Here is an 11,703-nt window from a genome sequence, read left to right as displayed (position 1 = left end):
TTTGCTTGCAGGTAAAGCAGGAAAGTGAGAAGGCAAAGAAGGCTGAGAATTAAGGAATTACAGTGCAAATTATACGCTCATGGAAAAAAAAAAAAAAAAACACAAAGGAAAAAGGTTCTCTGTAGATTTTTCAAGCCTGTTCTCTCCATGGCCCCAAATCAGGATCCATCCTTGCTAGGGAATAACTGCTAACTGACCCTAGACCTTCAACAGAACACTGGGAATGTGCTCCCCATGGCAGTGAACTTGCTTTCACACTGTGTATCAGCAATGCTACAAGATGCCTTTTCACCACCCAGCAATCACGGCAAGCTTCCACAAGAAAGTGCAGTGAGAGTCTCAGGTCTTCAAGCTCCTCTTATTTTATTCATTTGTAGCAGAGATTTGAAAGTCCCTGTGCTGCATCCACAGCCGAAAAAAAAGTGCAATAACACACTGGAGACACTCCAGGAACTATTGCTGTGCTGAGGCAGCTTGTGGAGTTTGACTAAAAAAAATTGACAAAAGAAGAAATAAGGGCAGGCCTAAAGAGGAATATAGAAGGAATTGCTCTGGGCACCAGCACATCCCAGTTCCTCCCCACTGCCAGAAAGGTGCTGTAATGGATCCTGTTTCCTGTAAGCAGCAAGTGCAGGACTGACCACTTGTGAAGGGTTATCAGCAGCATATTTGAACAGTCTGTGGCAAGCGTAAGGACAGCTCACTGCCATTTATAGATATTCACCATCTTCTCTGTCAGAGTAGCCAAGAAGTGGCTTTGGTTCACTTCCAAGGGGCAGATATCCAGCACAGGCAGGTCAGCTGGCAGCTTCTGCAGCAAGGAACCACTTCCAGCATCCCAGAGCTGTGGGAGGGACAGACAAGGTCAAGGACTGCAGGACTCCCCCCTCCTATCCAGAACAGACCTTCCTCTCTCCTGAAAAGATTTCCTCAATTTACTCATAGGATCCTTTCCTTACTTCCATACCTCGCTTGATTGGTCTTTAACAGACTTGCAGCACAATGCCACCCTGACCACCCTGTCTGACCCCACTCATGAGCTGTCACATAGCCTGCTGTCCATCTTCTGCATTTGGGCTGCTTTTTCATACAAAAGGCAACCCGTGTCCTCTTCCCCATCATCCCTAAAAAGCCTGTATCCTTCTCCCACAGTGCTTACCACACTAACTATCCCACTGAGTCTGCTACACCACTCACAGGGCCCCGTTGTGCCACTGTGCCCAACCCATTCCCCTGGGGGACAAGAGGGGCTCACTGCCTACATGCCCGTTGATAGATGGGGACCACAGGCCTTGCCTAAGACTGGGAGTCCCACACTATCAGGAAGTTACATCTGCCACAGCAGTATAACAGGGTAATGTGCATGACAATTCCCACCAAATCACACTGACGGTGTGACTGATAAGGCTTCTCTCCTAAGAACTGCAATAAACCCCTACATCACACCAAAAGGAGCAAGACATACCAGAGCAGAATTGGATGCCTCATCACCAGCACACACAAAGACACTCCCATCATCCTCTGGGCTCTGAAAAATGGCATTTTTGGTCAGCAACTTGCAAGTGGGACCAGCACTGAAAGTCTGAACCGGGTTGGAAGAACACACCACATCTTCTGAGCCCTCTGTCAGTGGGCTGCAAGTCAGCTCCATCATCACACAACGCATACATGGGTTATTTTTACCTGCATAGTAGAAATAAAAAGGTAACTTTTGAAAAATGTACTCACAGATAGGCTTTATCTGTAGGAATACAAGCAGCACCAGCCTGAGCTGCCCCCTTTTGCTCAGCCCCAGTTTTTCTCAATGTGCAGATGCTCATTGCTCTAGTAAGAGCAGGCGCTGTGTTTCTGCTGTGCCCATTGCATCAAAGCTGCTGCTGAGCTCAGCCCAGGGCAGTGAGAAGCAGTGGTCAGAGCCTGCAGACACCCCAGTACATACCAGGCCTGTAGGTGGCCAGGCAGTGCCGTGTGTTGATCTCTGTCTGGAGATCGATGCAGCCTCCGGGTTCCAGGGCCAGGTGATGAGGCCGGTAGGAGTTGCCAGCTCTCTGTTCCCAAAAGCAGGCTCCTTCCAAGGTCCCAGCCAATATCCCACCATAAGGCAGCGAGGCTGAGGCCATCCGGGGCAGGTAGGACAGCGATACCATGGGGCACCTGGAAGGGTCATTGGCAAGAGTCAGAGCTGTCAGCTGCAGCTCTGATGGGATCCTGCTTGCTACTGCAGAGCTCCAGCTCTCCAAATGCATGGCAAAGAAAGGGCCTAAGCAGGCTGTGAGATGGTCCTCCAAGCAAGGAGTGCCAGTGGATGTGTCAAGTATAAATTAAATCCAGTTTAACTATGGAGCCCTACATTTTACAGAAGCAGCAGACAGGACACATCAGATGAGTGCAAATCGGCGTTTGATTCCCAGAGTATAAGAAACAGAAGCATCAGAATATCACATCTCTTTGTAATTTGTCCTTTCAACATTAAATACTAAACCCAGCTCCAAAACAAATTCAGCTCTTCTGTTTATACTGCACCAGTGGGTGTATTTCTGACCCTTGTGTGCCCTTTTTAAGGCCCACAAGGGTCAGAAATACACCCACTAGTGTATTTGAGCACAAGTGCTTGGCATCTGCGTAAGTCATATATAAACACCATACGACCTTATGAGAGACCTCTCACATTTGTGCTAAATGTGCATTTTTGGACAAGAGATTCACGTAATACAATTTAAGCTATTGTAATTGTTGTGTGATTTATGGAAGAAGCTGTGTTTAAGTTGATGCTTATTAGTTGAGAGGAATGATAAATCCTTCTGCCATACCTTGACTTCTGAGGGACCAGTTCTTGGACATGAGAGTTTGTGTCTCTCAGATCATATATCATGATAGAGCCATTGACCAATCCAGCATAGACATAATTTGTATCATCAAGACACCAGCAGCAGCTCCAGACGGGACGGCCAGCATTGTATGTCTGCACCACAGTGTTTGTTGCCAAGCTGCAGAAGAAAAGCAAAGTGATGGCCAGTTGCACAAGTATCTACTGATGAGAAAACTGCACAATTAAAGTAAGCTAATCTAGCTTTTTAAAGTCTTCAGACAAAAGTATCTCTCTTTAGACTGAATTCTCAGTTGACTCCTCCTTTACTCCAGACATGAATCTAAAAACCCAAACAGAATAATCCTTTGGATATTGTCAAGTGATTTATAATTCTTCCAGGCCAATGCTTCTTTTTCCAGTTTGATCTTTGGAGACTGGGAGAGGAAATCTCACAGCAGGGTCTCAGCTGCCTTACTGGCAAGAGAAAGCTAAGTTACTTTTCTGGAAACAATTAGGAGAAGCAATGCTGGTGTAGTCCCGTAATACCACATATTCCTGAGATCACAGGGCTCATCTCTTCAGATTACATCTCTCATTAATTACTTCCTCTCTTTTTACACAAGAGGAACAGTATTTATGCCTCAAAAAAATCCAGTTTAAGCAGGAGTGAGACAGCGAGTGGCTAAGGACAGTTGAAAGTACATTTACAGTATTAATTATTCCTTCTACAAATCAAGTTTCTAAAGAAGAAGAGAGTCCACAGAGGGGCACAACCCAGAATAACAGCTGAAGTTGGTATCAGATCAGGATGTATTTGCAAAGGGCAGCATTGTCAACATGCATCTGCACACAGAGAACAGCACAGGAGACTGCACATATCAAAGTAACTCCAGATACCCTTTGTAACACATGTGCTTCTCCCTGGGGAAGGTGATTATGCCCAGGACTCCAGAGAAACAAGTAATTGCTCCCAGGTAAGTGTAAGGGGAACAACTACAAAGATCTAGCTGGGGAAAGAGAGAGTTTGATACCAGAGCAGTGACTGGGTCAAAACAACAGGATGAAAAAAAACCCCAAAAACAAACAAACTCACAGTGCTATTTTATACAACTGCAAGCCAGAGCAGGAGACATAAAAGCATCTTGGATAATTCTTTTGGGGAGGATGACTATGAAATTAGTGACCAGAGAAGAAAGAAGGACTGCCAAAGAAGGACTATTCTTTCAGAGGGAGACTGAAAAAAGTATGAAGATGCTGCTGAAGCCAACACCTAACTCCAAGACATTCTGGGGATCGAGCACAAAAGCAAGAGGATCACAAGCTCTGATGCAGCCAACCAGGAGTGAGAGGCAGATATAGAAGTGTCTGTCTCCTTGTTGCAGTGCCTGCTAACTCTTCAGATTAAACCATGAAAAGAATTATCAACTCAATCAGATAGAAATCTGACACCTTGACTTCAGCATCAGAGACAGTTTTGTTTACTTTTAACTGGTCTAGCAAATGTTTCAACATGGTTACAAGAAAGAAACATTCTGTACATTTCTGTTGCAGGATTAAGTTCTGTTCATTGCTTCACTTGTGGGAAAGAATTAAGACTAATTCGTCAAAAACCAGACACTTATGTGGCCTAACCCAATACTGACAGCCAGATTGCATGTTAATACACCTCAATAAGAATCAATCAGCCAATAAAGTTTTGAAGCACTGTAAGATTAAGACTGAAGAGCAGCAGAGCAGCAAAAAAACACACTCATAAACTGTAAATTCTAACAGGACTGGACACATTTTTCTCTCAGTCGCTGCATAATTAGTCTCCAACCCACTGCTTTAAGTCTCTGCTAGCTCTAGAGAGCCTTTAACACATGCTCAACAATGCTGTTTATGTATTTCATATGCCAGATGAATTCCATGATCTGCAAGAAGTTTAAAATCAGTAAAGTCGACATTAGTGCAGGGAAGGAGGAGCCCAGCCTAACTACCCCTTATTTCTGTTTTATGCTGTACAAGTTCTCATGCTTCACATTTCCCTGCAGTAAAAGAAAACCAAATGGACAGTAAATGTCATGTCTATATATTATGTTATTTATTCTCAACACAGTTGGCCAATCTGTGCTGAATTACTTGTTTTCCATAGGAAAATAATCAGAGAGGTAGCTCCATGACACCTCCACCTTAAAGATGCAAAAGCACCAATAAATCCTCCCCTCTGTTAGTTCCCCCATGCAGGAAGAATATGCAGTCCCGATCTCATCTTTGCAGTATCTTTCAGAAAGCAGAATAGCAAGTGCTGTAAGACAGAGCAAAATCCAACCCAACCTCTTGCACACAGCCAAACTCTGCAGGGACAGGCAGGGCTCACCTGGTGAGTTTGAGAGTGTTGTCCAGGGCAGCAGAGAGCAGCAAACCATCGGCTCGAGTGCCAAAAGCCAGGCCCCGTATCTGTTTGCTGTGGATGGGGATGTACTGGCTGCTCTTCAGGTTGGCCAAGCTCATCATCTTAACACCACAACCTGCCAAAGAAGAAGGGTAAAGCAGATTATTGAGAAGCAGCATATGCATAGAACTGGCTATTCTATGCCAGAACTACGAAGTCTGTATTGAAGCCTGTGGTGGGATGAACATACAAGTTATTTGCTATTCTGGATAAGAACTGCCACAAATCATTTTTTAATTCAAATGGCAACAAAGCTAAATCCTTAAGGATCCCAGTCAGCAAGAGCAAATTCAGTACCAGTGCTACAATTCTTGTTACAAGGCCTGCTGCTCTTTAGCCAGCTTCTTCAAAGACACTCTTGCACAGATAAAACCACAAAGAGCAGGATTACATGGCTATTTAAGAAAACAAGCATCACAGCAAAGAATGGGTACAGGTGAACTTAACCTGCGTGCTACAAGAGTCACCACAAAGCCTCCATTCAGAGATTCAGTCCTGGCTACAAATGCCAGAAAAATGAGACCAGTTAAATGCAGAAAACCACTTTGTTATGCCTAGATAAGGCACATTAACCTCAAACCCATTAAACAAATAAAGTAACTCTCATCAGTCAGAAAGCATTTGGCAAATAAGCACTCTCAGACTCCTAATGCCACATGTATTGCATTGCAAAAGCCACTGGCACTGGTCCAGATGTCAGGTCACTAGCCCCTGGACATAACAGTGAGACAAAATCAGGGCTGCCCGTGACTTCTTGGCTTCCTATTTCCTCATTAGGGAACAGCATTCAGGCATTCATAATAAAAGGAGTTTCCTTTTAGTTGGGTTTTTTTTGTTTGTTTTTAAGAGTACCGACAAATCAGCTGCATGTGCATCAATCCACCTACAAATTGGGAAGCAGCGCTTCTCACTTAACTACTGGAAGCTTCTCTGCAGGCCCCACTGCCTGGCCCCTTCTCCTTTCAGAAGGTCCACCTTTGCAAGGATCACAGGACACATCTTTTACCTTCCTGTGGATGTGGTAGAGCTGCAGACCCTCTGCTAGGATTCTGCTCTAGAAGTGCCAGGGAAAATAAGCTCCTTTGCTAGGTAGAGGCTACCAGTGCAGGGGCCAGATGAAGTATGGGGAGTCTTCAAGTATTCTCAGTCTACAAGGCACATGCAAAGGCCAAGCAGAAAAGCAGAGAGCAGGGACAAAGCAGAAATGACATTAACTTGTACTTCTGAACCTCCAAATGTTGACTTGCTTAATTACCAGGAATAAAAGTAGACTGTGGAGAAGGCTGTGATACCACAAGACAACCCAGTGAGTCACAGTATGCCATCACTCTGCAGTTGCCAGTCTGAGACACCAAGAACACCTTTTCCAAGTGGTACTTGCGCTGGCTCTGGCTGGGGGGGAGGCTGCCTGCGAGGCAGGGGCGGGAGCTGCCGGGCTGCTGAGAAGTGCTCATGTTGTACTGGGCCACCAGAGCCTTCAGCTCCTGCAAAGAAAGAACCCAAAGAGCTTTAATGCATCACCAGCAGTGTAACCTTCTGTGCTCTCTGCTTCAGGCGCTCCAACTGTACTTGTTCTCAGATAAAAGAGGGAAATGTAGTCCCATTTTCATGCTATTCCTGAAGTACTATATTTCTAAGTTCATGGCCTGTGACAGTGAGCAACAGAAGCGTTCAAATGCTGTGTAAATACTGACAAAATGTATTCAAAGTCTGTTATTGTATATATTACACCCTGTGAAAGAGCCGACTCTTGGGCAACACATAAAAGCCAGTAACAACTATTACCAGATCAATGCTGTTTAGAAGGGAATGAACTGCCAAGTATTATGAGCCCCTAAACCACAAGAGAAAGTCAATTAAAACCATTTTCCAGAATTTCCAGAATACCCCATAAAAAATAAAAGCCCAAGATTCAACACAAAGGGCATTGCAGGAAACAAGTCAGTCTATTTAATGACAATGACCCTGTTCTTGTAAGCCCTGTGCAGCAAATTCCAGGAACAACACAACTCTCAAGAGCTCCAGCTCTGTCTTCTACCACCTCCTCCCCTCTTTTCCTCCACCTCAACTGATGAATGCTCAAGGCTATTCAGCAAAGGCATGGCCAAGAACAGCTTCTGTGAAGAACAAGGTATTCCTTGAATTCCTTTTTCTGCTGAGATCATCAGGGGTGAGGTGGGAATCAAGGTAGTGGCATCAGCATATTGTGAGTCAAATAGAAGTGTCCCTTCCCAAAAAGTATTTTGACCATCATGTAATCCAAGGTCAAAACCAGACAATACAGAATCTTAGGGATATTTAAGAGAGAAGGTACACTGAAGGAAAATTGCTACTTGCTTTCTGTTGTCTGAGCAACACAGGTTCTGCTTCAAACACTATGTAATCTTTAAACAATTAAGGGTCATAAGAATGATATTATGAATATATCAGTAATTTCAAGTCAGCCTCATACTGAACCAGACACCACCACTTAACCTGTATTGAAGCAAAGGCAGCAATTTTCAAAAAGGCAAGATCAAAGTTCAAATTCGACATTAATAGTTATCAAGACCTATAACTTTTGGAAGCTGCTCAAGAGGAGAGCAGTTCTGATACTTTACAGAGGTCTGATCTCTTTGGCATCAAGTACATTACAAATGTCCCAAGGGAATATAAAAATGTAAGAAAAAAAAAAAAAAGAAAAGGAAGCTGGAGACTACAGATCATCTTATTAGAGCAAGAAAAGACAAAACAACCTGGGCAAGAAGGAGGGGTGTGAGGGTTGTCAGGATGCTTATGATGAAAACTGTAGCTTCAGGCTCAGAGTAAGCAGTCAGTCAAAACACAGGTAACTTAAAAGAAAGCAACTTTTAATTAAAAATTTTATAAACAGTATTTCTGAAAGGTGAGGGATGGACACCACAACCACTGGGGATCAGAAGAGATTCAAATTATCTGTTGCTCTGGGGACCTTACAAAACTCTCCTTGTCACCTGCACTCAACATTCAACTTTCATACAAGTTATTACAATGGAAACCAGGCAATTAAAATCACAAGGATTATTAGTACAATGTTTACATTTAAACACAATGGACAAACCCAGCAGAATCAGGAAGTCTTACTGGAGGCACATTAGTAAGGTGATTAAAAATGTTCCGCTGCAGACAAATTCCACTAATTGTGCTCAAAAGAACATTCTGTTCATTATGTAAAAGCCTATACTTTCCTTTAAGATGCCTTGCAGAGTTTTCCTGATGCCTGGTGTCAACTAATGGCCTTGAGAGCAGACTCCTCTCTCTGCACATGCTATGACTGTCTCTAGATTTCAGCTCACCTTTGCAGTGATGAATGAACAGTCACACCGGGGGGAAAAGAATGGGCTATAGAGCTAAAGTGGTCCTGAGGAACATACAGGAGGAAAAGCAGAAGAGCACAATGAATAGGAAAGGAAAGCTACCAGCTACAATAAATTCAGAACAGTTTCGAGTTATTAGGTTACAGCCCTAATAGCTGATATGCAGCTTTCAAGACAAAAGCAGGTATCAATGACTGTCACTCTTTGGCTGTTTCCCACAGAGCTCTTAGAGAAGCCACACCTGCCACTGCACAGCCCCAACCCTGCCTTTAACAGAGAAAAACAGGACAGGACAACCTCAAGCTGTGGTGCAGCACTGCGGATATTCCACCTTCCACATCTGTTTGGAGTTTGGGTTCAAATTCAGTCTAAAGGAGGTGGAGCATTTCTAACTGCTTCACTACAAACAGCAGCAATGAAACACCAGCTTCCACTTCCCCAGACATCAACTGGAGGTGAACACAGAGATCACAAAGTTGAACAATTTTTATTCAATAAAACAATTATCCTATTTTTTTTCTAGAGGTATTGAATACACAAATTTTTATTGATATTTTGCCATTCAATTTTTTTGAATGCTCTGAAAATCCTATTTTAAAAAACCTTTTCCATTACATCAAGAAACCTAAATTGATCTCTGCAAGGGTCACAATTACATTTACCTTCTTCTCCACAGCAACATGTAGTCTCCTGTAATTTCCCTGCCAGTCCTCCTTTTCCTGCTCCATATCCAAAGAGAGCTACTGCTTCCCATGTGCAAAAAATCAGACCTCCTACCCCAGCTGATCAGCAATATTAATACTAGAAGGCAGAGATGGTTTATTTATCATTAGCTACTTTTACTGAAAATGCTGGCAGAGTCAGGAGGAGTACTGCAGTAGCTCACATTTAATTCCCAAGTTCTTTCTGCTCCCAAAGGAAAAACATTAAAAGGTAAAAGGTGTCAGCAGCATTGGTTCCGAAACACAAGCCTGAACCTCTGTGTGGTGGGCAGGACACAGCTCAGCACAGCCCCCACTCCTGAGGGCTTTCTTCCAGAGCTCTCTTCAAGTTCATTTCCTCATGTATTTTCATAGAGCTAAAGACTTAAAAAACATCAATTTCCTAGTCTCAATAACATTACATACTTCAATAATAAAGTACAATGAACAAGACTCTTAATGGGTAAGAGCACAGAAAAATGCATACAAACCCAAAAAAAGGTCATAGCTAGTGCCATGACTGCTGCTGGGCACAGCTCAAGTGCATTAGCAACAAAAAACCCTGAACAGCCCAACCCTGCACTGCAATCACCCAGCCAGGGCTGGGCTAGAAACCTCCCAATCTAAATACTTCTATGCTAGTAGTTACTTTACTCTATGACTTCTCATAAAACAAGGAGCTCATTAGGTATCTGCTCAAAATGCAATCCAACAAGTTAAAGACTTTTGTGGACTTCCTGCTGACTTTTTTGCTCCCCAGTATATTGTTTTACTTCCAGTTTATTCACAGTATAAACAAGCACCTTAAAATTGCTTCCAGCATTTGCATTAATCACTCCAGTACAATGATGAATGCAGTAATAAATACTGAAATAGAGCTTAAAGAACACAGGGTACTTAATCTTTATAACATGTGACTTCAACTCAGTTAGACTGGATACTCCATCATTTAAGACCAAATGAATTGCAGAAAAACATTATGGACCTGCAATTTCATCTTATTTGCATTTTTCTTAAGCCAAAGTTTGTAGTGGACCAATTTTCTTATTAGTGATGATGAGCATATGGCTTCATGCAGAAATGTAGAGAATTTATAAAGCCTTATCTTATGTTACACAGGAAGACTTCAGCAAAGAGGATGTTGTTTAATGTACAGATATGAATAGCCAAAGCTATAAAAAAAATTCCAGGAATAAAGAAAAGCCTAAAAATAAGCAGGCTGCTAGAGAGTGAGAGGATATCATCTGCCTCATTCAACAAAAGGCAGCAAACTGGCAATGAAACAGACTCATGGAAAACCTAGCACTGGTGGAATAGACCATCTAATTCACAGTTTGAAGTGCTGGCAGAGTCCATAATTTATAGGAATCCTGAAAAAGCAGCTAGGATGGGTTACAAAATATTTCAGTGTTGCATAAGCCAGAAGGAAGCAGTAGCTCAACAACCCCTAATTTACAGTCAGTAATTTGTGCCCTAAGAGATGCCTCTCAGCAGCTGCTCAGGCCATGTACAGCCTCCCCTATTTGACAGGCCAGGTCCCAGGGTACCAGATGTTAAACTGAAATGCTGACTAACCTTCAAAAAACCCCAAAACCCTAGGGTATTTTTGTTTTCTTTTGATTTTACAAGTAGCCATGCCTCTTCACAAACTGCTTCTCAAAGACTCTTGATTAACTAGTGATAATAGGTTGCATTGCAGGTTTACTACAGAGATTTCCAAAGCTTATTTTGATACAACTACACAAAAGACAAGGAGACTAAGTCTGGTTCTTTATTACCATGCCTCTTCAGGCACCCAAAACCTGAGGGGGAACCTGCAACATCTGCAGCCAAACAACTCCAGTGCTGTGCTGCAAGTTCAATTAAGTCTTAAAAGCACAAGAAAAAGTTAGAGTTTTTGTAGCACACATGAATATTCCAGCCCAGGATGTCTTTACCAGCTTGGGATGATCCACCAATTGAGTTTACTAAATCTTGATGATTACTAAAACTGGAATCCTGTCTTCTCACCTCTAAGGGAAGATGGAAGATGCAGGCTGAAGAGAAAGAAACACTCTGTGTATTTGTAGCTTGAGACTCACCTGAACTTGCTTGCGGAGTTTGCTGCATTCATCTGTCAGCACCTGGAGCTGGAGACGGCTCTGCGCAGATTCCAGCTCGGCCTGTCTCCGCAGCATCTGCTCCTTTTCTAAAGAGCTGGAGGAAGGAGAGGAAAGCAATCCTTAGGACTAGGTATTATCTTGGATACTTTTCTGGGCTGTCAGCTCCTGCCCTCTAACTTCATCTCACCATATGTCCTGTTCAGGCCAATCCACAGTCACAGAAAACCTGGTACAGCACTAACCCAACACATTCACCTTGAGATATTCAGTTATGCAATTGTTCTGAATGACTCACTCCAAGTATTGTTCCAACAGCCTTTCT

The 11,703-nt window shown here is 43.0% G+C and overlaps 1 protein-coding gene across 1 annotated transcript in view; it reads right to left on the bottom strand.

Annotated features, from left to right (window-relative positions):
* Window positions 1-346: 346 nt before the first annotated feature.
* The window catches only part of RFWD3 (ring finger and WD repeat domain 3), a 22,172-nt gene continuing 10,815 nt past the window's right edge, over window positions 347-11,703 (bottom strand). Inside the window, exons 7-13 of the mRNA XM_059857207.1 lie at window positions 11,361-11,475; window positions 6,499-6,727; window positions 5,169-5,319; window positions 2,811-2,987; window positions 1,940-2,154; window positions 1,466-1,683; window positions 347-844 (exon numbers count right to left, since the gene is read on the bottom strand). Of these exons, the coding sequence (XP_059713190.1) occupies window positions 701-844; window positions 1,466-1,683; window positions 1,940-2,154; window positions 2,811-2,987; window positions 5,169-5,319; window positions 6,499-6,727; window positions 11,361-11,475 (1,249 nt within the window). The 3' untranslated portion in view covers window positions 347-700. The remainder of the gene's footprint in view (window positions 845-1,465; window positions 1,684-1,939; window positions 2,155-2,810; window positions 2,988-5,168; window positions 5,320-6,498; window positions 6,728-11,360; window positions 11,476-11,703) is intronic.

The sequence above is a fragment of the Haemorhous mexicanus genome, chromosome 12 (assembly GCF_027477595.1).
Source record: "Haemorhous mexicanus isolate bHaeMex1 chromosome 12, bHaeMex1.pri, whole genome shotgun sequence".
NCBI classification, from domain to species: domain Eukaryota; kingdom Metazoa; phylum Chordata; class Aves; order Passeriformes; family Fringillidae; genus Haemorhous; species Haemorhous mexicanus.
Note: the sequence above shows the minus strand (reverse complement) of the source record. Positions and strands in the feature narration are given on the sequence as shown.